The sequence below is a fragment of the Pimephales promelas genome, chromosome 12 (genome assembly GCF_988280905.1).
Source record: "Pimephales promelas chromosome 12, fPimPro1.hap1.1, whole genome shotgun sequence".
Classification (NCBI taxonomy): Eukaryota; Metazoa; Chordata; class Actinopteri; order Cypriniformes; family Leuciscidae; genus Pimephales; species Pimephales promelas.
The window spans coordinates 24,048,593-24,070,553 of NC_142780.1; the positions used below are offsets into that span (position 1 = coordinate 24,048,593).

Sequence of the window (21,961 nt, forward strand, 5' to 3'; positions counted from 1 at the left end):
CAGGGAAAAGTGTAAAGGTTTCTCTTTATCAAAACTGATCAAAAATTCCAAATAAAAACCCAGAAACAGTATAAACTTTCAAATTAGTTCAAACACTAAAACAAAAGTCAGCAGTACCATTGATTAAAAAAAAGTGTCCACCTTGATTATGAAACACAAACACAAAGATTTTTTGCCTGATAAAATAGGATACAAAGCCAGGCCACTGACTTCCGTACATCAATTGCAGACATCACATCCAGCGATGCATTTAAACAACATTTATGAACATAAGAGGCCATAACTTAGATCTCCACTCTGCCTAAGTGGACCAACTGTGACTTACTAGTGAAGAAAAATGTGGCCTGTCACCTTGATTGAAAAGCAGTCTCAAAAACTTGCGTATATAAACTACGCAACAGTACTGGAACAACATTATGAATTTGGCTGTGAAAAATACTGCCACTATTAGAGTGTCATCACTTAAGACGGAGGCTGACAAGACAGTAAAACTTGCCATGACAGCTAAACGCACTTCTTCATTTCGCACCAATCACTGCTGCAAAAAGTAAATCCATTTCTTTACTTAATGCCATGGTTATCCATTCTATTCATACCAAAGAAAATCACATTTTTGAACTAAAGGCAACTCTGAAAAGCAATGCCTTATTCAAAGTCTAGAAACATTATAAAACAATATTTTGGTGCATAGTTAAAGTCTTTACAGAAGTGAGCATTTTGCGTTTGCAAGTAGCAGCTTTACCCCTGAGTGTTTCTCATGAAATGAGGGACATACAATGATAATCAGACATATTTTAACAGAGTAAAACGCCAGTCTGAAAAAGTAAACTCACATCTGATATTTAAATGTTGACTTGCAAAGTGGAGTGATTAAACGTGTGGGGGAAAAATGTATTAGCATGTGAAACAATGTGTTCACTGTAGTGACGTAAACCTGTACCTTTGTAGGCAATGGAAATTTTGGACACAAATAATAAATAGCTTGAGAAATAATATTTGACTCACATATTTGACTCAAATAGTCTCTGTACCAAATCCGCAGAATAACTTGCTTGTGCATTCTGGGATTGGGATTTCAAAAACTCTAGTATTTTACGTTTTAACACTCAAACTGAGGATTCAACCTCTGGCTTGCTGGAACTGTTCCTTGGGATTGACTTTAAAACACTGTGTTTCTCTGTACTGTTATTGGACGCTGCCTCCGATTTAACAGAACCTGGGCCAAGCTCTTCATCATCCTCGTCTTCATCATCGTCAAGTGTATCGGGGTAGATGACGAGGATAGCCGCAGCAAGGAAAGCAAGAAAGGATCCTCCCGAGGCCACCATAGGGATCACTCTGACTGTGCCAACCGCATCTACAACCGCACCGAGCGCCGACGCCACCAAGATCTGAGAGATGTAAACCTGACATGTCAGGATGGCGCAGTCGATGCCAAAGCCACGGCGTGAGTTGCCAGGGCTGTGATGAATGTACTATGACAATGTAAAAGAAAGATGATAGACACTCATTGAAATAACTGCTGTAACAATTCAAGTGCTACTGGCAGTGAAAATGTATTCTGTATAAGCTTATTGTCCAAATCTATATCCATATTTTATATATATACACACACACACACACACTATTCTACAAACATTCAGTGTAAGAGTAAGATTTGTTGAATGTTTTTAGCAAAAATCCATTAAATTTATAAAAAGTGACAGTAAAGACTCTAATAAATTGACAAAAGAGTTATACTTTCAGTAAGTGCTGTTATTTTAAACATTCTACTCAATGAATCCCGTGCAGTAAATATTAAGAACTGTTTCTTGAGCACTAAATCAGCATATTAGAATGATTTCTGAAGGAAGACATTGCATTTTAAAATATAATCAAATAGAAAACAGTAATTTTTAATTGTTTTACTGTATTTTTGGATCAAATAAAATGCAGCTTTGGAGAGTATAAGAGACTTCTTTCAAAAACATTTTAAAAAAGATCATTCAAAACGTTTGACCAGTTATTGGTAATTTCATATATTTGATATAGTTATAAAATGATACATACCTCTTTGATTTCATGGTACTGTCCCAGAAGAGCATAAGGGCAGTATGACATGCTCATGGAGATGATTCCCATGGTGCTTATCATCACCATAGCAACATATACATTTGGAAAGATGGACATGACAGCTGTTCCCACAGCAAAGGCAAGAGTCCCCAACATGTAGGTGATTTTTATGCTTAGGTCATAGTTGTTTAAGATCCTTTGGAGCACATCTGTAAAACAGGTTTCGGATTATTCGGTTTGAATAATAATCAGAATGGACACCAACAAAGACAGAACAAAAAGTGCAGACTATAAAACCATGTTCAAAGTTTGGGGTTGGTCTTTTTTTGGGTGTGTTTTGAAATGTCTTTTGCTCACCAAGGCTGCATTTATTTGATACAAAATACAGTAATATTATTACAACTTAAAATTACTTTCTATTTTAATTAATATACTGGAGTAATGATGCAAGGCTCAAAATAATTATTACATTTGAAATAGAAAGGTTTGTAAAAATGGAAAATTATTTACTGTAAATTTTGATCAAATTAATGCATCTTGCTTTTCTTAATGCATTTTCTTTCAAAATGAAAAAGCGTACTGACCCCAAACATTTGAACAGTAGTGTTACATATGATATGTGACAAGTTAACGTAATAACGTTTCTCAATTTAAATAAGACAACAATTTGAATTCTAAACAAAACCAAGAAAATACACCCAACATTCTGATCTTCATAAAGGGAATTACAGATTCAAGATAAAATGTATAAGATCTAACATAACCTAAAACAAATCTGCTTATTCCACAACATGGTCATGTGAGTGTCTAAATACAGAACTGAAACCTGATCACCCAAATGAGAAAAAAAAATCTCATCATTAGCAATGTCCAAACCAAAATACAACACATGACCGCAACACACACCTGAGCAGAGGGCAGCTGTAGCAGCATAGATCACAAGACCCCAGCATCCCATCTGCACACCTTTACTGTAGTTCTGCAGGGCGGTGGAGTTAGCAGCAGCCTGGTTTTGAAAAACATCAACAGGATATCCAGCATAAATATATATACAAATAAATTAAGTATTAGATACCATAAATAGAGGCTGTGTTATATCAACACTAGATTTTACAAAAGTAAATTGTATGTAGTGAAGAGGGGAACACTAAAGGGCGTTTTCAGACATGTATATCATTTGCTTTGTTTTTAAAACTGTTACAATGTTGCATTTCTTGTTTCAGTTTACTTTCAAAAAGCAACATTTTAATTTAAAAGGTCATGAAACTCCCCTCTTTCAGCTCAAGTCCCCCCCCCCCCCCCCACTATTTCCCAATGTAAGATTTTGTTTTGCATTGCATTATTATTTTATAGTTAATGGAAATCAAATCAACCATTTATTTGAGTTAATCAGTACATGACTAATTAACAGTAATGCAAATGCTAAATTCCCTAATACATGTTGATACTACAACAATGCAAAGTAGTCAAAGTAACCAATAAGACTCACTTTCCCCATTTCTTTGCACAAAACTCTCCAGAAAGTGCCATTTAATGGTTTATTTGTCCAAAAATAAATTCTCGGGGGGCATACCCCCTGACACCCCCTAGCATTTACTGCTCCCCCCCCCACGCAGAGAAAATTGGGTTTAGCGTTTCATGACCCTTTAAACCCAGATTTAAATTTTTTTTCGAGTGCGGATACGAGTGCGATTGCCGTGTTCATATGCCTTAAAATAAACTAAGTGAGAAAGCACGCCAGTATCCAAAACAATACTCCAAACGAGATGTGAATACGCCCTCAAAGTATCAAAGGCTTAACAATTTTGGTAGGCTTTTTCATTGATTAAAATTGATCATTATAATTATTTTGACTTTATTTGGCAAATAAATTAAAGATTTATTTTTAATTTATATGAACAGAAACTATAATTAAAAGGACAGGATAAAGAACTCTTCTTACAGTCGGGTCTCCTTCAAAGATAACCTGGCCCATGAAGTCTGTGTAGAACACAGCCTGTGCGATCATGGAGAACCAGGTGAGCAGGTGACATACACACAGACGCCAGAGCTGGGGCGGCATCTTCAGCATGGACAACCAGAGTAGTTTGACCGTCGTACCACCATCTCCATCCTCGCTTTCTTCGTCTTCCTCAATCCTACGGGATGCAGAGATATTACTTGGTTGCAACTTCCGCCTCTCATGACGTCTAGGTATTTTGTCGATGTCGTTTAGGCTTTGTGAAGATTTGATTGGCCTGGCCATGTTGCCGTATCGCCGTCGCCATTGAAAGCCCACGCGTCCGTGATAAGAGAAAGTGAAAGAGGGCTGGCGGTAGAAGGAAGGGTGGCGGCGGCGTACTGGGCGTAAACCGACTTTGCCTGGTTGATTATTGGCATTCGCTGCTCCATTGATTGGATTGCCGTTTACAGTATTGGCAGCTGCACAGATGTGTTCCCCATTGCCATCACACTTCTGTAAGTGGTTGTCAGTGCACTGACCTAGCTGGCTGGTGTTGTGACAATCCACTGTTGTTCCATTAACTTGTAAACCCTGAAAGTCCTGGAATAAATTTGGTTCAATGTCCCAAAGAAACTGCCCATCGCGATCCAGGTCTGGGTCAAGCTCTATGGCAGAATCTGGCATGGCTAAAACTGAGTCACTTTTACATCGCACCAATTCGATGTTTAGAAAATCAGTTGAAACATCCCGATCAGACCGATCATCCTCGTGGGCTGAAAATGGCTCCTCCTCAGGGATAAGTTCTAGTTGAGGCAAGTGGCGGGTGGATGGAAAGCTTCCACAGAGTTGGACAGAAGGTGGCCTTTCTTCATCCTCATCCTTTAATACCCCTGGCTGGTTGGGGTTATATAAATGCTCCTTGATGCTGAAAAGATGAAGCGTCGCAGAAATGATAAAGATGATGGCAGCAAAGAAAAAGAGGACCTGCTCTTGGGCCTTAAAAGCTCGACCCAGAAAAGTATTGGTCCAGTCCAGCCCTCCAAGCACGTAACCTACAGCACCTCCCAGCCCTGAAAGACAGGAATTACATCACTTTAAACCACCGAAAACAGAATATACAACAATGCAGCCTTCAAGGCTGAATATCTTATATGACTAAAATATAGTCACCATCCAGTATGTTTTTTTTAATGCACCAAGTCTGTATTTATTTTATCAAAAATGGAGTAAAATGTATACAATATTTTCAATTTATAAAATTTTATTTTAAAATATTTTACAATGTAATTTATTCCTGTGATGGCATAGCTGAAATTTCAGCAACGATCTTAAGTGTCACATGATCCTTCAGAAATCATTCTAATATGCTGATTTGGTGCACAATATATTTATATTGTACAATATATTTAATATATTAAATGTTGAAAACCTTTAAATATTTTATGCTATTTTTTTTAAATATGCTGATTTGGTGCACAATATATTTATATTGTACAATATATTTAATATATTAAATGTTGAAAATCTTTAAATATTTTTGTGAGAACTATTATATATTATTCAGTATTCTTTGATACATTAGAAAGTTCAAAATTATTTATTTGAAATGGAAATAATTTATAACATTACAAATGTCTTTACTGTTACATGTGATCATTTACTGAATAAAAGTATTAATTTATTTTCTTCTTTTTTATGTACAGACCCCAAACTTTTGAACTTTAGTGTATAATCACTTTTACCATGCAAGTTGAACATTGTTATTCTGATTGGATCTTTACCAGTGAGTAATTATCTAATTAAAACATGACTGTTTTAAATAGTTGAGATGGTTTAAGTCTGATGCTAAAAAACAGAGCATCTCTATTCCAGTTCCCTTTCAGTCCCAGAATATATACCTGCTGAGAAAGCATGTATATTTAGAGCCACATCCTGTTCCTCAGTATCAGCCACATCCAGAAGGTAGGCTCTGATTGGTCCGTCCAAAGCATCAGCACAGAAGTCCAGAACCACCACACCAACAATAGTCAGCACGATCCCAAACAGTTGATTACCAGGGACGTCACCCAAAGACAGACCTGTTTGAGAGACAGATTAAAATAAGCATAGGTTAAAATAAAGATGTATTTTTTATATACATAGTCATGGGACTAGTGAGACTTTAAGTGGCATGCAACTATGTGCATGAACAATATTATACAATTAGGTTTAAGTAATATATGAATACATAAAATAGTAGTAATTACCTATAAGAGATCCATTGAGAAATAAGGCAAGTCCTATTAACAATCCTACACACAGCACCAAAATGAAGGGTCTCCTCCGACCCCATTTCAAAGTGCAGCGGTCACTTGCTGAGCCAATCAGAGGGGTGAAAATTAAACCCAAAATAGGACTGAGGAACCAGGTTAAGCTGTAATACTGCTCTGGGAGACCTGCAAGCAGAAATGGACCACAATCAAAACATTTCCAAGGTTCAAGCAGATCGACATTTTTAAAAAACAATTTGTTGAAATGTACCAATATGGAAACTATAGCAACTCTCATCATTTGAAACAGATGACTAGGCGAGTTTCAGCATACTGCAGTTCATTAAACCTTTCACACAACAGATCTAAAACTGTTTCATAGTAATGAAGCAACCACATTGCCTCTAACAATAAAACTATTATCAAATGCGATGACTCAGAGTTAATAAAAAGGGCGTGGGAAAACTGGGGAGTATTTGACATGATTTGGAGGTAATGGCTCAAAGCAACTAGTTTTAACAATAACAGCTGTAGGAATTTTCCATGAGTCGAGCATTTTCTAGTCTGGCACAGGACTGATGACATACTAAAACCCAAACACTTGATTACTCAAGTGAAACTTAAAATGTCAAACAAAGTATTTTTTTCAAGAAGTCCAAATATGCGAAATAACAAGTCATGAGTGAAGTGGGATGCAGACTGAGAATGTGAGAACAGAAAGTGCAGACAACAGACAGGTCACAAGTCAAATCATAACTCTTCAGCTTTAAAGATGAACAACAATCTATTCAACAATCTAGATCATGATAAGGTGCCGTATTAAGTATGAAGTAATCAGCCTGTATTATAAAGCAATATAACACTGACAACTCTCCAGGGTCAGAACATAAAACAGATGTAGTTTTAGTCATAAATTAGTAACTTAGTTTTAGTAGTTTTAGAATAGTTTTGTCAATACCCACTGCATTTAAGCCATCACCAGAGAGGATTTGATCCTTTTTACGCAAATAACAGACTATGGTTGATTGTCTATTATTATTATTTTTTTTTTTTACCTATTTTCATCAAGTAGGCTATTTGAGATTTTAAGGGATGCATATATTGTTCATCAAAATTTTCATCAAAAGTGATTTGGGCTACGATATGCCAAATCTTCTGGGAAAATGCCCTTTTAGAGTTTACTGGATGATGTTCAGTATATTTGTTATCTGTTATTTGTATTATATTTGTATCTGCTTTTGGTATGAGATCAGAGGGCCATCAGAGCTTTTCAAACCTTTTGTAATTTTAACCCTGCAGTTTCCTGAGAGGATCTGTTGACCTTATTCAAAATGGACGGAAAACCGAGAGAAAGAGAACTGCAGCCGCACACTCGCACATTCTCTGAATTCCATGCCTACCCTCGTCCATTTTTGCATGCTATTGTGGAAACAAGCATTCCTTCATCTTACTACTATGACACAGGGTTGGCATTGACACAATGGGGAACCCTTACCAAAACCAAAGGAATGTCCCTGTTCAATGATTATGAATAGAGGTCTTAATCCTAGAATAATTACCAAAAAAACCCACTAAATCACCCATTAACTGTATACCTATCGACCTTATTTTTTGCTTATTTGCTTATTTTTGGAAGTAAACTACCTTCTATGAATGTGCAAGACCTCCAATTCATTAGTGGTTAAAAATAATTAGAATAACAAAAAGTGCAGCAAATAGTAAAACTACTCACTACAAATTATTGTGTTTATAATTACGACAATACATTAAAATAATATAATATTTGCAATTCAAGCAGCATTAACAAGCTGTTTTGTACAGCTAAAAATAATTGGAAGCGAATGACATCAGACGCCATGACTCATTCAATTTACAAGGTACAAAAAGTTGGATACAAAGTGCAGACCTGATATTGCCAAAATGGACTTTTCTAAAAAAAAAAAAAAAAAAAAAAAAAATGTGCATGAGAATGTGCCTGTTTTGGTTACATCAGTATTTCCCATGCTTTATTTAAATCAAAAGAATGTTAAAAAGCTCTAAATGCTTTCATTATAGTGACAGGAAAAAATTATACAAACATGTCTGTCAAAAGAATAGTGTTTTAATAGAGTTTATTTCTGTGGAACACAAAAGATGTTATTTTGAAGAATGTTTTTGCTCATACAATGAAAGTCAATGGGGTCCAAAACAAACAACACTACCTCATTGACTTTCATTTTGTAGCCAAAAACACCAACAGTTTTCATATCTTCTTTTGTGATCTACAGAAGAAATAAAGTCACACAGGTTTGGAATGACAGTTTTGTTGATGAAATAGCGGTTGATTACTAACCTAGCTGCAACAGCACAGGAGTGACCAGCGCTGTTTCCATGGCGTAGCAGAACTCCCTCCCAAACATGACGGCACCGTGCATGACCCATAACCGCTTGGGGATGTGGTTTACAGAATCCTCACTGGCCGAGTCCTCTGACATCTCCACTTCCCTCTCCATGTTTTGCCCACCATTTGGATCCTTCTCTTGCATGACTGCCAGGTCCAGGACTGGAATGGACTCAGTGACAGCGTTCTTGGGTGCCATGCTGGCCTGCATATACGATGCTGGTGTGGGGTCCTGATCCAGATTCCTGTGGTACTTACCCCTCACAAGTACAGACTATTTTGCTTAAGACCTCCAAGTTGTTCTTTCATAATCCACAGCAGTTTTCTTATTACAAAACATTAACCCGTAGTCAACAGAGAGGTCATGTTGTTCCATATATTTTAGTGAGAGGTCTACCAGCCGTTGTAATGAATACCAGTCAATATAGAGCTTTGTTGGTGTAATTCACAAGTCATGTTTTCTTGAAAAGAAAACGGGAAAAGGGGGAGGGCATGGAGAGCAGAACAGGTGGATGTTCCTCTGTATGCCTCCATGGAATTACTTATTAATCTAGATGAGAAGGAGAAAGAGAGAGTGAACGAGAGTGAGAGAGCGAGAGAGAGAGGGTCTTGGCAATAAAACTGATATCCAGAAAGATCAAGGCAGTGGAAAAAATGTTAGTGAAAAACAAGATGGGAACAAACCTGGCATTATAACAGTAAACATAGTTTTACCCAAAGCATGACATATTTGGCATATCTGTAATCCCTGGAGAAATCCTAATAAAGTGACTAAAATAGGGAATAGGCACTGAAAAGATAGTAGAACGCTGATACGTATTCTTAATAGAACATTTTAAAGCCTTAAAGGGATAGTTCACCCAAAAAAGAAAAAAAATTCTTTCACCATTACTCACCCTCAAGTTGTTCCAAACTTGTAACAATGTCTTTCTTCTGCTGAACACAAAAAATATTCTAAAGAATATGGGTAACCAAACAGAGCTGATGGACCCCATCGGCTTTCAATGTATGGAAAAAACACACACAATGGAATGGAAGTCAATGAGGTCCCATAAACTGGTAACTGGCATTCTTCAAAAGTATCTTCTTTTGCGTTCAGCAGAAGAATGAAATTTATACAAGTGCTTCATTCACATTCATACATTTTTGGGAGAATCCCTTTAACTGAAAGTACAAAAAAAAAACTTATCTGCTTTTGCACATATAACACAATTTATAGACTATTACACTTCATAAAACTATGCATCCCAAATTATATAAAACCAAACCATACATATTTTTAAATTAATTTAAAATTTTAATATCTTTTTTTGGTGCCCCAAACCTAAGGTTTAATATTTTAAAGATTTTAAACACAAAATAGCCAAAATTATATTTATAAAGAGATTATGTGTAAAATAAACGTAATACGTGCCAATTTGTTTGTGGATTACCAATGATAACAGAAAGGTACTTATCCAAGCACAAGCTCTAAAACAATGTTAAAAAATGTTGTTACAGAGTAGTCTATAAACACATTTGCAAAAAGAATATATTTTAAGTTTTAGAATGTTTAAGTTTAGTCCTCCAGTCCTATGGTAAAGGCAGCAAGTGTGTAACGTTCCAAAGGTCGTTTTAATTGAGTTAGCATTACACAATACTGCGTCACTAAGTTGCTATAGTGCTATAAATTATATTAACACGTGTATGTGTAAGAATCAAAAACATATCCTACCTCGTTCCTCATGTAGCACGTGTTTCATTTGATGGCCAAATCCCTTAAACCCAAAAATATTGTCTCGGGTAAAGTGAAGCAGGCATACAACAGAAGGGCTACAGAACAAACACGTACAGTGACAGAGTTAAAAAAACGATACGTCACTAGTTTTACTTGCTGGCAACACTAGACTCTCGTGATAACTGCCCCTCCCATGTGCACTGAACTGATAAGGCTACGCTACTACACCCAGACGCTTTTGACAGGTACATTCACCCCAGAGCAGCCCACTGAACCCAGACCTGCTGTTACAAGTCAGGTGTGCGAATGGACACCTGTGTCAGAGGCTGACATGACTGTTTTATAGTAGGAAGATGCATGACGATATGACTGAGAGGTGCCTTGCGCCGAATCACGTGCAGACCTTTTAAGAAGAACAAGCCTGTGATGCTCAGATCATGCCCAAACTTGTACGGTTCCTCTTTGTTATTGGAAATAAGCCTGAAAACCTAACATTAAATCCAGTCAATTTCAGTTAACAACGCGAGATATCAATGTTAGACACAACAACATGCTGTCTGAGAAAAAAAAAATGCTACAAACATCCACCATATCCATAATCCCCCGTCGCCTGTGATTTTTTCCTGGATTCAAAGGATTGCCAGATCATCTGTGTAGTGTTGTAGATGATTTACTTTATACACACACTATGTAACCAACTTTATTTATCGTGAGGGTAAAGTGATCTGACTGGGAAAGAGCGAGCGAAGTTATTATTATGCATTTGGGATTTCGCAGAACTTTATATGAATCGTCAGTCTGATTGATGTTTAACGTCTGTTAGCCTGGACTGCTAGCCTGCTAAATGAACTTGCTTCTACAGTAAATTTAGAAGATACCTTCACTTTCCGAGCTCGACGAGCGGTTCGATTCATAAAAGACATCTTCGTTTATTGATAGATAAGGAAACTCAGCTTCCACACAAGTGAATGGAGTAAGATGTTTAAGAGAAAAATGTACCTGCTCCCAGGTCGCGGATGTCTACTGCATCTTTTGTCTGCTCGAGGTTGCCAGTCGTTACACTCTAGGCAACAAATCCCCCTCGTCTACTCAGCAATGATGTAATCTCGCTGATAGCTGTCAAAATCTCTGAACTCAAGGTCATATCATTTATGAATTATTACTTGTCATTCCGATTTAATAATTTCATAAACACACAACTGATATCTCTTAAAGTGGTAGCTATTTGATAATAAAATACTATAATTATGCAACAAAATAAGGCAGGTTGACAACCTTAATTTGACAGATTAGATAGGTGTTATTCTACTAAGTAGGCTACGGCAACTAGTCCAGCCTGAATTGTTTTAAAAAAATACTCTATTCAAGCATTGATTTAGAATTTGATCCCTTTTTTCTTCTGGACTTCAGTCTGTAGTTAAAATTATGTGAACGAATAGTTTTATCAGAGAATGTTTAATGTGGTAGTAATATGGTCTAATATATCGTAGACAGGCTTTGGTTTTATTTAGTGACGTTCGGTGTTAATGGAATGGACCACTGGAGGAAAATATGGGAGGGTCATGTCTTTTTATTGTTTGTTAAGGGGAGGGTCATCCAACTTTTTTAGTCTAGGGGGAGGGTCACCCAACTACTCATGAAAACAGCAACATTTCAAAGTGTGTTTGGTGCGTATATGATGTTGCCCATGTTGCTCTCTCTGCAGGATTTTTGCAGTAAAATATCCAAAAACCACTAGGCCAATGTTATATATTTGGTTTTGTTGATTACTTACAATATCCCAAATGTTTCCAACTATTTGTAAATCATGAGAAAATAGAGAGCCGAAGTTACAGTTTGATGTCACTTTGTAGGCCAAAATGCGGAAGTGAGTTAGCATTTTAGCCATTCCGGTCGAAGACGCTCACGCTGTTGTTGTTTTGTCCAAACATTATGGACCATGGTAAGCAGACTTTGAGACAAAAACAGGACTAAAACGAAGATCAACATCTTTCGAGATGCCGAGAACTCCTCGTCCGCGACTAACTTCGACTTGACAGAGACGCAAGTGTTGCATGAATAGCCTGCTTTATTCGATAGGTGGGCAAATGTACATAAAACTAATCAATATTATTTAGTTCAACTTGTGTGTAGTTGGGTAGACTGAAATGTCCTTTATATCCGCAGGATTCACGTTGCGTGTGGCACTGGTATATGTCTAGCAGTCGTACTTCATACCACAGTCATGTTAAAAACATCAGTGTATTCACTCATCCATAAAATATTTATTAGCTTGACAACAAGATACATACTTGCGCTTAATGCGGAATATATGTCATCATTATATGCTTTTGTTATTGTGAGAGATTAGCAACCCCTGTTGGAGAAAATTCCTGCACATTGTACCTCAAGCTACATTTAACTAACTACCCCTCCTGCTGCTAAGCATCAAATCTAGTTATTTGTTTATATTTTTTTACACAGAAGTTCTAAAAAGGATTTTATGACACAAAACGTTTTAATGTTTTTACATTAATATATTTATTATGTATATTTTCAATCTGGGGACCCAGAGGGGGCCACAGTGTGGGGTCCATGGAAAATTTGAAAGTAAAAAACAAAAACAAAAAAATGTTTCTCCGCAGGTATACACTACAGTTCAAAAGAGGGTCAGTTTTAAAAAACTTAATATTTTTATTCAACTAGAACCCATTATTTGACCAAAAGTTCTACATTCAAAAATTATATTTCAAATAAACGCTGTTAATCAAGAATCCTGAAAAAAATATCAGTTTCAAAAAAAAAAAAAAAAAAAAATTATTAATCAACTGTTTTCTACATTAATAATAATAAGAAAAGTTTTTAAGCACCAAATAAGAATATTTGAATGATTTCTGAAGGATTGTGGGATGTAATGATGCTGAAAATTCAGCTTTGCCATCATAAGAATAAACTACATTTGAAAATATATCAAAACAGAAAACAGTTATTTTAAATTGTAATCATATTTCAGAAGATTTTATTGTGTTTTTGATCAAATCAAGAGACTTATTTTAAAAGCAATAACAAAAACGTATCGACCCTAAATGTTTGAACAATAGTATACACTCTAATACTGGTCATAAAAAAGATACAGTAGATATAAATACAATATTTTCTAGATTATGTTTTAATAATTTGTGCCTTCAGTACAGTAACAATATGATAGCCAATAATATAAACCTTCATGTGTCTTCATACGCGCGTTGCATACGGTATACGTCTGCCTTTTTTAAGGGGTCCTTGGCCTCAACATTTTTAAAACCCCTGCTCTAAAACACTTCAAGTTTAAAAATGCTGTGTCGCCATGTTGCTTTTGTTGTAGTTACAAACAATGTCACATGTGAAATTAAATGCAAGCTCATAAAATCAATACATTACGTATTTACAGTACACAGAAAAAACTAAGTCTCATCGATGCCGTGGTTTTGCTTTAGTAGCTATATGACATGGTAATTGCAACCATCTGAATACTGTACATGTACGCTCCCTTATGCAGGTCGGATTCCCTGCTGGTCAAGGCTCATGTTTATCCTTATACTTTTATCCGTGGTATTCACTGTGCCTGAAGCCTTTGAGCTCTTCTGCATGCTGATAATATCTCCACTCGTCTGCTCTCTTTCTATCTTCCTCAAAAATCTCTTCATGGTAGACTGAAAGTTGGTGGTGACGAAACAGTAGACCACAGGATCCAGGCAGCTGTTTAAGCTGCTGAGGGTGACGGTCACATGGTACACAATCACATGATGAGGCAGATCAGGATGGAAGTAAAACAGAACTTGACGGATGTGAAACGGTGTGAAGCAGACGGTGAAGATCACCAGCACGGTCGACAGCAGCTGTATGGCTTTCATGCGTCTGTCGCGGCTCTGCTGCATCAGACCCGGGCTGGAAAGGGCGCACATGATGCGAATAGTAAACACCACGATGATCACCATTGGGAGGAAGAACTCGAATACGATCAGCGTGAAAAGTTTGGAGAGGCAGCCTGAGTGCTTGAAAGCCGTGGTGAGAAGCGAGTAGGTCACGACGATGGCGAACAGCCAAATGCAGACGCACACTGCTTTGGCCACACCGGGGTTCCTCCACTTCCGCGAAGCCTCAGCCTGAACGATGGCAAGGTAGCGATCCACGCAGATGCTGGTGAGGAAGAGGATGCTACAGTACATGTTGACGAAGTAGCTGAATATGTGCATGTAGGAACAGTTGAGGCACTTTCCTCCACTGTAGTACAATATGATACGAGTCGGGAGGGAAAGGTTAACCAACAAGTCCGTCACAACCAGGTTAATGGTGTAGATGACTGATGTAGTCTTCGGCTTGGTCCTGATGCAGAAGACATACAAAGCCAGACTGTTTAGGGTCATCCCTACCATAAAGATAAGTGTGTTGATGACCACCAGGGCTATCCACAGGCTGTAAAAGTCATTATAGAGACCTTCATCCAAGTGGGCCAGTCTGTGTAAATAAGGTTCACGGTATGGTGGAGAAGTATTGGTTGTTAGGGGAGGAGTCGATGTTGATGTGAGGTTCAGATTTGATGAAATCTCTGTAAGGGTCATCTTTGGAGTTTGGGGGCTGGATCTGCCCCAAAAAACACACAAAGGAAAAATTTCAATCACAAAAGATGCAATTTTTAAAGTTGTTCATTCAAAGAAAAAGTAGAAAGGTAGTTTTTGACTATTGAGTTCAAGAAAATTTGCTAAAACTTTATATTAACTCATCAGTAAATCATTAACAAACATAGTATGATGATTAATGGATTATTATACACCGCCCGGCAAAAAAAAAAAAAAAAAAAAGAAGAAACAGACTACACAGAGTGCTTGGCTCTTCCATTGTCAATACAAGATCTTGGCCAAAAATGTATGCACCTCTTGATGCAATATACATAGCAACATTTATTTCCATCAAGAGATGCATCAACTTTCGAATGATCAGGCAACATTATATTATATTATATTATATTATATTATATTATATTATATTATATTATATTATATTATATTATATTATATTATATTATATTATATTATATTATATTATATTATATTATATTATATTATATTATAGACCCTTGCAGGACACCCTGCTGTACCAATGTTGGTTTGCATTTATTTTTCCCCAAACATGCTGGAAATGGTCTGTGAGATAGGATTTAAACCAACAGAACACAACAAAAGAAATGTCCAAACTCCCAGAAAACTGTTGTCAAGCCCCTCCTGAAAAAGAACAATTCGCAACTAACAATCTCAAATCTTCCTTTATAGGCAAGATCATTGAAAAAGTTGTCTTCAATCAATGTCTTCTTAAGTTTGAATGGATACTTTGACAATTTTCAATCTGGTTTCCGATCGCATCACAGCACAGAGACAGCGCTCATAAAGATAATAAATGAAATTTGCTTAAATACTAATACAGGAAAATTATCAGTAGGCCTACTGGTACTTCTCCACCTCAGTGCTGCATTTAACACTATCGATCACAGCATACTTCTTGACAGGCTGGAAAACGGGGCTTTCTGGGATAGTCTAAATGGTTCAGGTCATACTTAGAAGGGAGAGGTTATTATGTGAATATAGGTGAACATAAGTCTGAGTGGACATCCATGACTTGGAGTCCTCAAGGCTCAATTCTTGTGCCACTGCTGTTCAATATGAGCCAAATAATGACAAAGAACAAAATTGCTTACCACAGCTATGCAGACGACACACAGCTCTACTTGGCCCTATCGCCTAATGACTACAGCCCCATTGACTCCCTGAGCCAATGCATTGATGAAGTAAACAGAATATAAACAGATCACTCAGATCATTAGGATCACATCAGCTAGAAATACCAAGGGTGCACTCTAAGCATGGAGAGTCTTGCTTTTAGCTATTATGCCAGCCACAGCTGGAACCAGCTTCCAGAGGAGATCAGATGTGCTCCTACAGTAGTCAGATTCAAATCCAGACTCAAAACACATCTGTTTAGCTATGCATTTACTGAATGAGCACTGTGCCACTGTTCGTCCGATTGTTTTTATACTGTGCTTTATCTTATTTTTTTAATTCTCAACTGTTTAAATTATTCTTATTTGTTTTGATTATTTGAATTTCTTCCATGTAAAGCACTTTGAATTACCATTGTGTATGAAATGTGCTATATAAATAAACTTTGCCTAACCACCCACACATCCATTCAGCACAAGCGAGAAGCGGTTGCAGTGCAGATGATAAATAATTAAAAGTGAAATAAAGAGAAGTTGAGGTGCACAATATGTATGTAGTAAAATATAAGTAAATAAATATTTGTTTTTATTAATAATAAAGATTGTAACTTTTTAGGATCACAGACTATAGTTCAGTGCTCAGATGGGTATATAGAGTTTTAAAAGTTAGTTAATTAATATCTTTTAAAACAATAAGTCATTCTTGCATGTACCAGCTTTATTTAGTATATAACATTTATAGTTGCAAACTGTCTGCTGTATATACACAGTATACTCTTGCAGTAGATAGAATGCTATTTAATATAGTTGGCTATTTCAAACATGTCATTGGTCATGTTTTGGTATGCAAGGACCTAAAATAATTGACAGTTTTAAGACTGCGAATGTCTACATCTCAAACCCATGTCACATGGTACAATGTGGCATAATGGAAAATTGCCTGCAAAAACAAATATGCTCTCCTTCATCGCAGGAAGAATGAGCCCGATAAACAAACAGCCTCTGACGAAGAGGTGCCCACGGTCTGGCATAGTTCAGATGGTGTTCAGAATGAGATGTTTACAATTAAGGCTAATGGGAAGGATTTGTTTGGATACTGAGATTCGTGGGAATAGACGTCTATCCCACTATTACGCGAATGAATTCTGAGCAGCATCTAAAGGCATCAGACTATTTTGCATGTTTATTTACTTGGGCCTCTGCTCAATTTACATCTTAATTGAAACGACAGAACAATATACAATTCTTATTGACCAAAATAATGTTGTTTAGATATCAGAGACTAAACTCCACAGAATGAATTTAAATATTTGAACAACGTCAAGCACTGTTGCATAATTTCAATTAAGCTACTGTACTTTCCTCTAAAATGGACAACTTTTGACTTTGTTCTTTAAAACACTGTTTTTATGTCAGTTTCACTCTGACAGTAAAACATACCTTAAAGTATAAAAAAGGCCATCAACTGTTTATGATGTTTATTTGAGGTGGTGACCTCTATATAACTATATTCCTTCTGTCTGCTGTCATTGAAATATAGACTTTCAGATATAAAGAGAGAATGAGAAACTGCACTGTAAACTGTCTCCATACTACACATTTACAATGTTTCTTATTATGCCTCTTGATATTTTTGCACATTTCTTAGCCCATTCTATACCTCTTGATGCCACTTTCACTGTTATGGTCACTATACCTCAATCTGTATAACGCACCTTCTGTGTTTATACTTTTCATATTAGATTCAGACAATTGCATTGAGATGGTCTCTGCTTCTGTAACTCATAACATTGCACTTCTAAAACCATATTTATATTTACATTTATTTTGCTATTTGCACTTCTAGTTAGACGCTAACTAACTTTAATTGTCTAAATAATCATATATTTTTAAATGGCTAAGTAGATTTATTAACCTGGTGATTAGTTATTTTCTCACATAAAAGAACTGTTTACACATTTAAGATAAAAAAAAATCAAGTTGGCATTGCAAACAATGGCATGGCATGAAAATCAATAAAAGCAAAACAAAAATTGCATAATGTAATAATGCAAAAAGCACAGTAATCCCACACAACACACAGTAATTGCTTACCTACACATATAGAAGGATGAGAAGTGTGAAACAGAAATGCTGTGATGAAGGCCACAGAACTGACACTCAGATTAGACCATAAAATACCGCCTGAACCTCTTAAAGAACCTTAAATGATGAAAACCAAATCCCTTGTGCTATGAACATGTTGAACTTCTTCACCTTGAAGGGGCAAAAAGAAGAACATCTCTCCACCTCGTCTGTGCTGCATGTCTTTCTGTCCCTCTCTGTTTCACTCTTGTTCTTTCTTTCCCTCCCTTCATCCTCTGGCTCACAGGAAGTTTGAGTTAGTTTGGATAAACCCTGACATTACAAACAGAGGATTCTGGAATATGATACTCTTCATTGTGGTTGTTTGGTTTACTGAAATAAAATTCAAATACAATGTTACAACAGCCTTAAATTTTACAATAGCACTGCAGCTGGAAAAACAATAAATACTGCATATACTTGCAGTATACTTGCTAATTACTAAGTTGATAAACTTGATAAACTGCTGATAAAACTGCTAAACTGATAAACTGCTTGATAAAAGTCCTGGAAATGATTTTTTAAGGTGTCAGAATGCCAGCAAGATATCTAAAATAAAAGAACAGGATGTATTAATTCTGCTGTACTTGTCGACACTTTTTTCCACATTTCCTGTGTGGAAACACATCCATCACCATCTGCCAGGTCTCTGTCCTGATGTTTCCGAAATCTCTCCAACTAAAGATATGAAGTCTAAGCTAAGTTCAAATTTGACTGAGAGTGAGTTTGAATAATTGGAACGGTGTGCAGTCCTTTGTCTCAACTTCGTTTAACAGCATTGGAAGCATGTGACTCATATTTGTATTTGACATTTACAATATGCCTGTACATTTTTGAAAGTCACACACGTTATTCAAAATGATTCTGAGACCTGGTGGTACTGAATAATAAAAAAATCAAATAATAACTCAATTACTATACTAAAAAAAGGCAAGTTCACACTACGGTTTAGAGGAAAAAAAGGGCAATTACTCAAACACTTAATTCAAAATTTAAAATAATAATTTTTGGGGAATTCTGTACTTTATATTTTTCATAAATGTCAGGATGGGGCAAGTTTTCAGATGTTTTAAATTTTACAAATGTACACTTATGGGAAAACTTTTAAAAAAAATATTGTTGGTTTTGTTGCTTGTTCATTGAAATGGAAAAATTTAGTTAATACAATGAAGGAGATTGATTTAATCACCAGAAACTCAAAATATTATGTTACCTGAACTACATAAATTATTTAAGTTGATTTGACAAAAGAAAAAATGTTGTGATTACAAATCATGAAAATATATTTTTTACAGTGGGTTTCCAGAGAATGGGAATGAGACACAGCGGGCCGGTGAGTCACAACAGTAGTACACGACAAATCATTGGCATAGGAAGTCAGGTGATGCAATGGATGGGTATGTAATCTATCACATACACCACAGGAAAAAAAACAACAACTCTTTGGTGGAGACAAAGCCTAAGGGTTCAATAGGAGTAACTGACAACCCTTTTAATACAATTTAGAGATCTCTTGAAAGAACCAAAGGTCTGCAGATAGACGCCAACTGGTTGGCACCGCACAAGAAACAGGACACCGCGGGACAAGAAACAAGCCCCTTAAAGGTAGCTTAAGGCTCTTGAAGTAACTCAAGTACAGAAACCAACGGGTAGTCAGCTGGTTTAAAGATGAGCATACAGCTTTCTAAAGTAAAAGAAGTACTAGTGTTGAGAATGGTATCAAAGACTTTGGTTAAGAGACCAGAATCTATGTAGGCAGGAGCCAGACCCACAGCTTCAAAATCTCTGGTCGGGGGTGAAATGTTGTCCCATTAGCCTGGGACAGAAGGTCCCTCCAGGTCAAAATCTCCTGGAAGAGTCTTCACAAACAGTACTTGGGGCAGCCAAAATGGAGCTACTAATGAAGCATAATGATGGGGGGGCAAGGTGTACAGACGCAACCCCGGCCACATCCCAGATGAGCTGGAGGATAGAAAGAGAACCAAAGGGCACGGGTTGACAAATTCTGCCAAATGGACTCCACTACTTGAGGGTAGAGTCGCCAATCCCTGGGCTTCAGTCTCGACAGGATGTCTGCTCCCATACTGGGGTGTCCTGTGAAGTAAACTACCCACAGGGAAAGAAGTTTAAATGTGCCCAGAGCAGGATCTGCTGCACTAGCCTGAACTAGGGGTATCCATGCATCCCACCTTGGTTATAATTTGGGTTACTACTGATGAGCTGTCCATCCACACTAATGCATGATAGCCCCTGAGATCGGGGGAAAAAAACCCTCATCTTTAGGCGGTTGATGTACCAAAAGAGATGAAGGGCGGCCTGGGCAACCACCATGATATCGTCCCAGGCCGTGAGTGAGGCGTCCGTTGTAAAGACGTTGACAAAATGCCCCTAGAGAGGGACCCTTAACATGACCATGGATTTTAGAATGGGATAAAGCCCTTGTTTTGAGCTACCATGGCATGCGAGTGAGTGAGGCGTCTGTCGTGATGACAACAGAGATTCGTAAATAGATTTGTTTGATAACTGTTTAAATTTTGCTGAAAAACATATCGCTGTTCTGTGGCAGGTTCCACCGTGACAACGTATGATCCATATAGCGTGACAAACATTTTTGCCATAAATTCAACATGGACGATAATTATATAAATATAAATAATAACAATTAAATAGAGTCAAACTAATTATGCACGTCAACTGCTTTTGTTCTGATTCTTGGTTCAAAAAATCAATATAGGTAAAAGTGTGACAATGCATTTAAAAGGCTGAAATGAGGTTTCCATTGAAAATGAAACACGCTGCAGACAACTTTTTATATACACATTTATCTTTAAACATAATTGCCCCTTTAAAGATAATAGGCAATAAATTGGTTCAAACACAAAGATAAACACTCGTATAAAAGGAGAATTCATGTAATAGTGTCTCAGATGCTTGATTAGAAAGAATTTGGGTGGTTAAAACTTTATTGTGCTTTATATTTTAAACACTGTTTTTGGCTGCCGGGCAGAATTTCACAGGGAGTGAACGTCTTGAATACAGGCCAATTATCTGCTGAGTGCTGAACTGTATAACATAAAGCTGAACACAGGGTACCTTTTTCAGAGTGGAAAAAACGTCATCTCCTCCCTGTAGGATAATACATCAATGTCCAGTGTCTCTGTTTCTCTTCTGTTGCAATTGCAAAAGAATTGACAGTTCCGTCAGAGCGCTGGAAATGACCCACACGCCTCAAGTCATCTTACCAGAGGTGAATAAAAATTGAAAAAACAAAAACAAAACAAGATATGAACAATCCAACCAGAAATCATCACATTTTAACATTTTTTTTTTTTAACAAATATTAATGCTTCCTTCACGTGCAATCAGAATGTTTTCAGTGGTAAATTTTATCTTTGTTCCTAACGTTTTCCTAAAAGGTAGGATAACATGCTTTAAAAACATTCTAAAAAACATGATCCCAACATTCTTATAATGATTTTAGCAGGAAGCGGGCACTGGACGTCGACAACCCCACGTGCATTACCAGCTTCACTTACTAACCAGACTTTATTTCTGTCATATGTCTACAGAAGTTCTTACTGAGAATATACAGGAGGTTTAGATGTTTCGATAAATGTTTCGTTTGTAGTCACCATTATGGTGATTGGTGTTTGCTTTAGTTGGGCTCTCAACTCTTTAATATTACTTTTTCTCTGGCTGCTGTAACAGTTAATACATTAAATAATATTAATATATGATACCGTATTGTAAAGTGTTACCAACATTT

The 21,961-nt window shown here is 36.8% G+C and overlaps 3 protein-coding genes across 7 annotated transcripts in view; all 3 read right to left on the reverse strand.

Annotated features, from left to right (window-relative positions):
- Nucleotides 1-6: 6 nt before the first annotated feature.
- On the reverse strand, nucleotides 7-11,421 carry slc45a4b (solute carrier family 45 member 4b). 3 transcript variants are annotated; one of them, XM_039680121.2, is made up of 9 exons: nucleotides 11,340-11,380; nucleotides 10,338-10,435; nucleotides 8,576-9,173; nucleotides 6,241-6,429; nucleotides 5,893-6,072; nucleotides 3,995-5,064; nucleotides 2,959-3,058; nucleotides 2,050-2,261; nucleotides 7-1,475 (listed from the first exon to the last, which is right to left on the reverse strand). In XM_039680121.2, the coding sequence occupies exons 3-9, from the start codon at nucleotides 8,832-8,834 to the stop codon at nucleotides 1,107-1,109; spliced, it is 2,379 nt and encodes a 792-aa protein (XP_039536055.2). In that variant the 5' UTR covers nucleotides 8,835-9,173; nucleotides 10,338-10,435; nucleotides 11,340-11,380; the 3' UTR covers nucleotides 7-1,106. The 3 variants fall into 3 exon arrangements, with proteins under 3 accessions (XP_039536055.2, XP_039536056.2, XP_039536053.2); XM_039680122.2 differs by lacking the exon at nucleotides 10,338-10,435 and having other exon boundaries at nucleotides 11,340-11,421; XM_039680119.2 differs by lacking the exon at nucleotides 11,340-11,380 and having other exon boundaries at nucleotides 10,338-11,298.
- A 1,176-nt stretch (nucleotides 11,422-12,597) lies between these two features.
- The window catches only part of gpr20 (G protein-coupled receptor 20), a 127,968-nt gene continuing 118,604 nt past the window's right edge, over nucleotides 12,598-21,961 (reverse strand). Inside the window, exons 1-2 of one of the 3 annotated variants that reach the window (XM_039680151.2) lie at nucleotides 21,289-21,429; nucleotides 12,619-14,942 (exon numbers count right to left, since the gene is read on the reverse strand). In XM_039680151.2, coding sequence (XP_039536085.2) covers nucleotides 13,850-14,920 — 1,071 coding nt within the window. In that variant the 5' untranslated portion in view covers nucleotides 14,921-14,942; nucleotides 21,289-21,429 and the 3' untranslated portion in view covers nucleotides 12,619-13,849. Of the gene's footprint in view, nucleotides 14,943-21,288; nucleotides 21,430-21,961 lie in introns of those variants that run through there. The other 2 variants (XM_089117783.1, XM_089117782.1) reach the window with 2 other exon arrangements.
- The window catches only part of dgat1b (diacylglycerol O-acyltransferase 1b), a 119,282-nt gene continuing 118,617 nt past the window's right edge, over nucleotides 21,297-21,961 (reverse strand). Inside the window, exon 17 of the mRNA XM_089117778.1 lies at nucleotides 21,297-21,432. Coding sequence (XP_088973904.1) covers nucleotides 21,424-21,432 — 9 coding nt within the window. The 3' untranslated portion in view covers nucleotides 21,297-21,423. The remainder of the gene's footprint in view (nucleotides 21,433-21,961) is intronic.

Bases quoted from the DNA above. Each gene is read 5' to 3' on its own strand.
- slc45a4b (XM_039680122.2), bottom strand. From the start codon at position 8,834: ATGCAGGCCAGCATGGCACCCAAGAACGCTGTCACTGAGTCCATTCCA. The intron at 6,430-8,575 runs GTTAGTAATCAA...TTCTGCTTGCAG, and splicing joins TCCTGTGCTGTTGCAGCTAG to GTCTCCCAGAGCAGTATTAC. The intron at 6,073-6,240 runs GTAATTACTACT...TCTCTCAAACAG, and splicing joins TCTCAATGGATCTCTTATAG to GTCTGTCTTTGGGTGACGTC.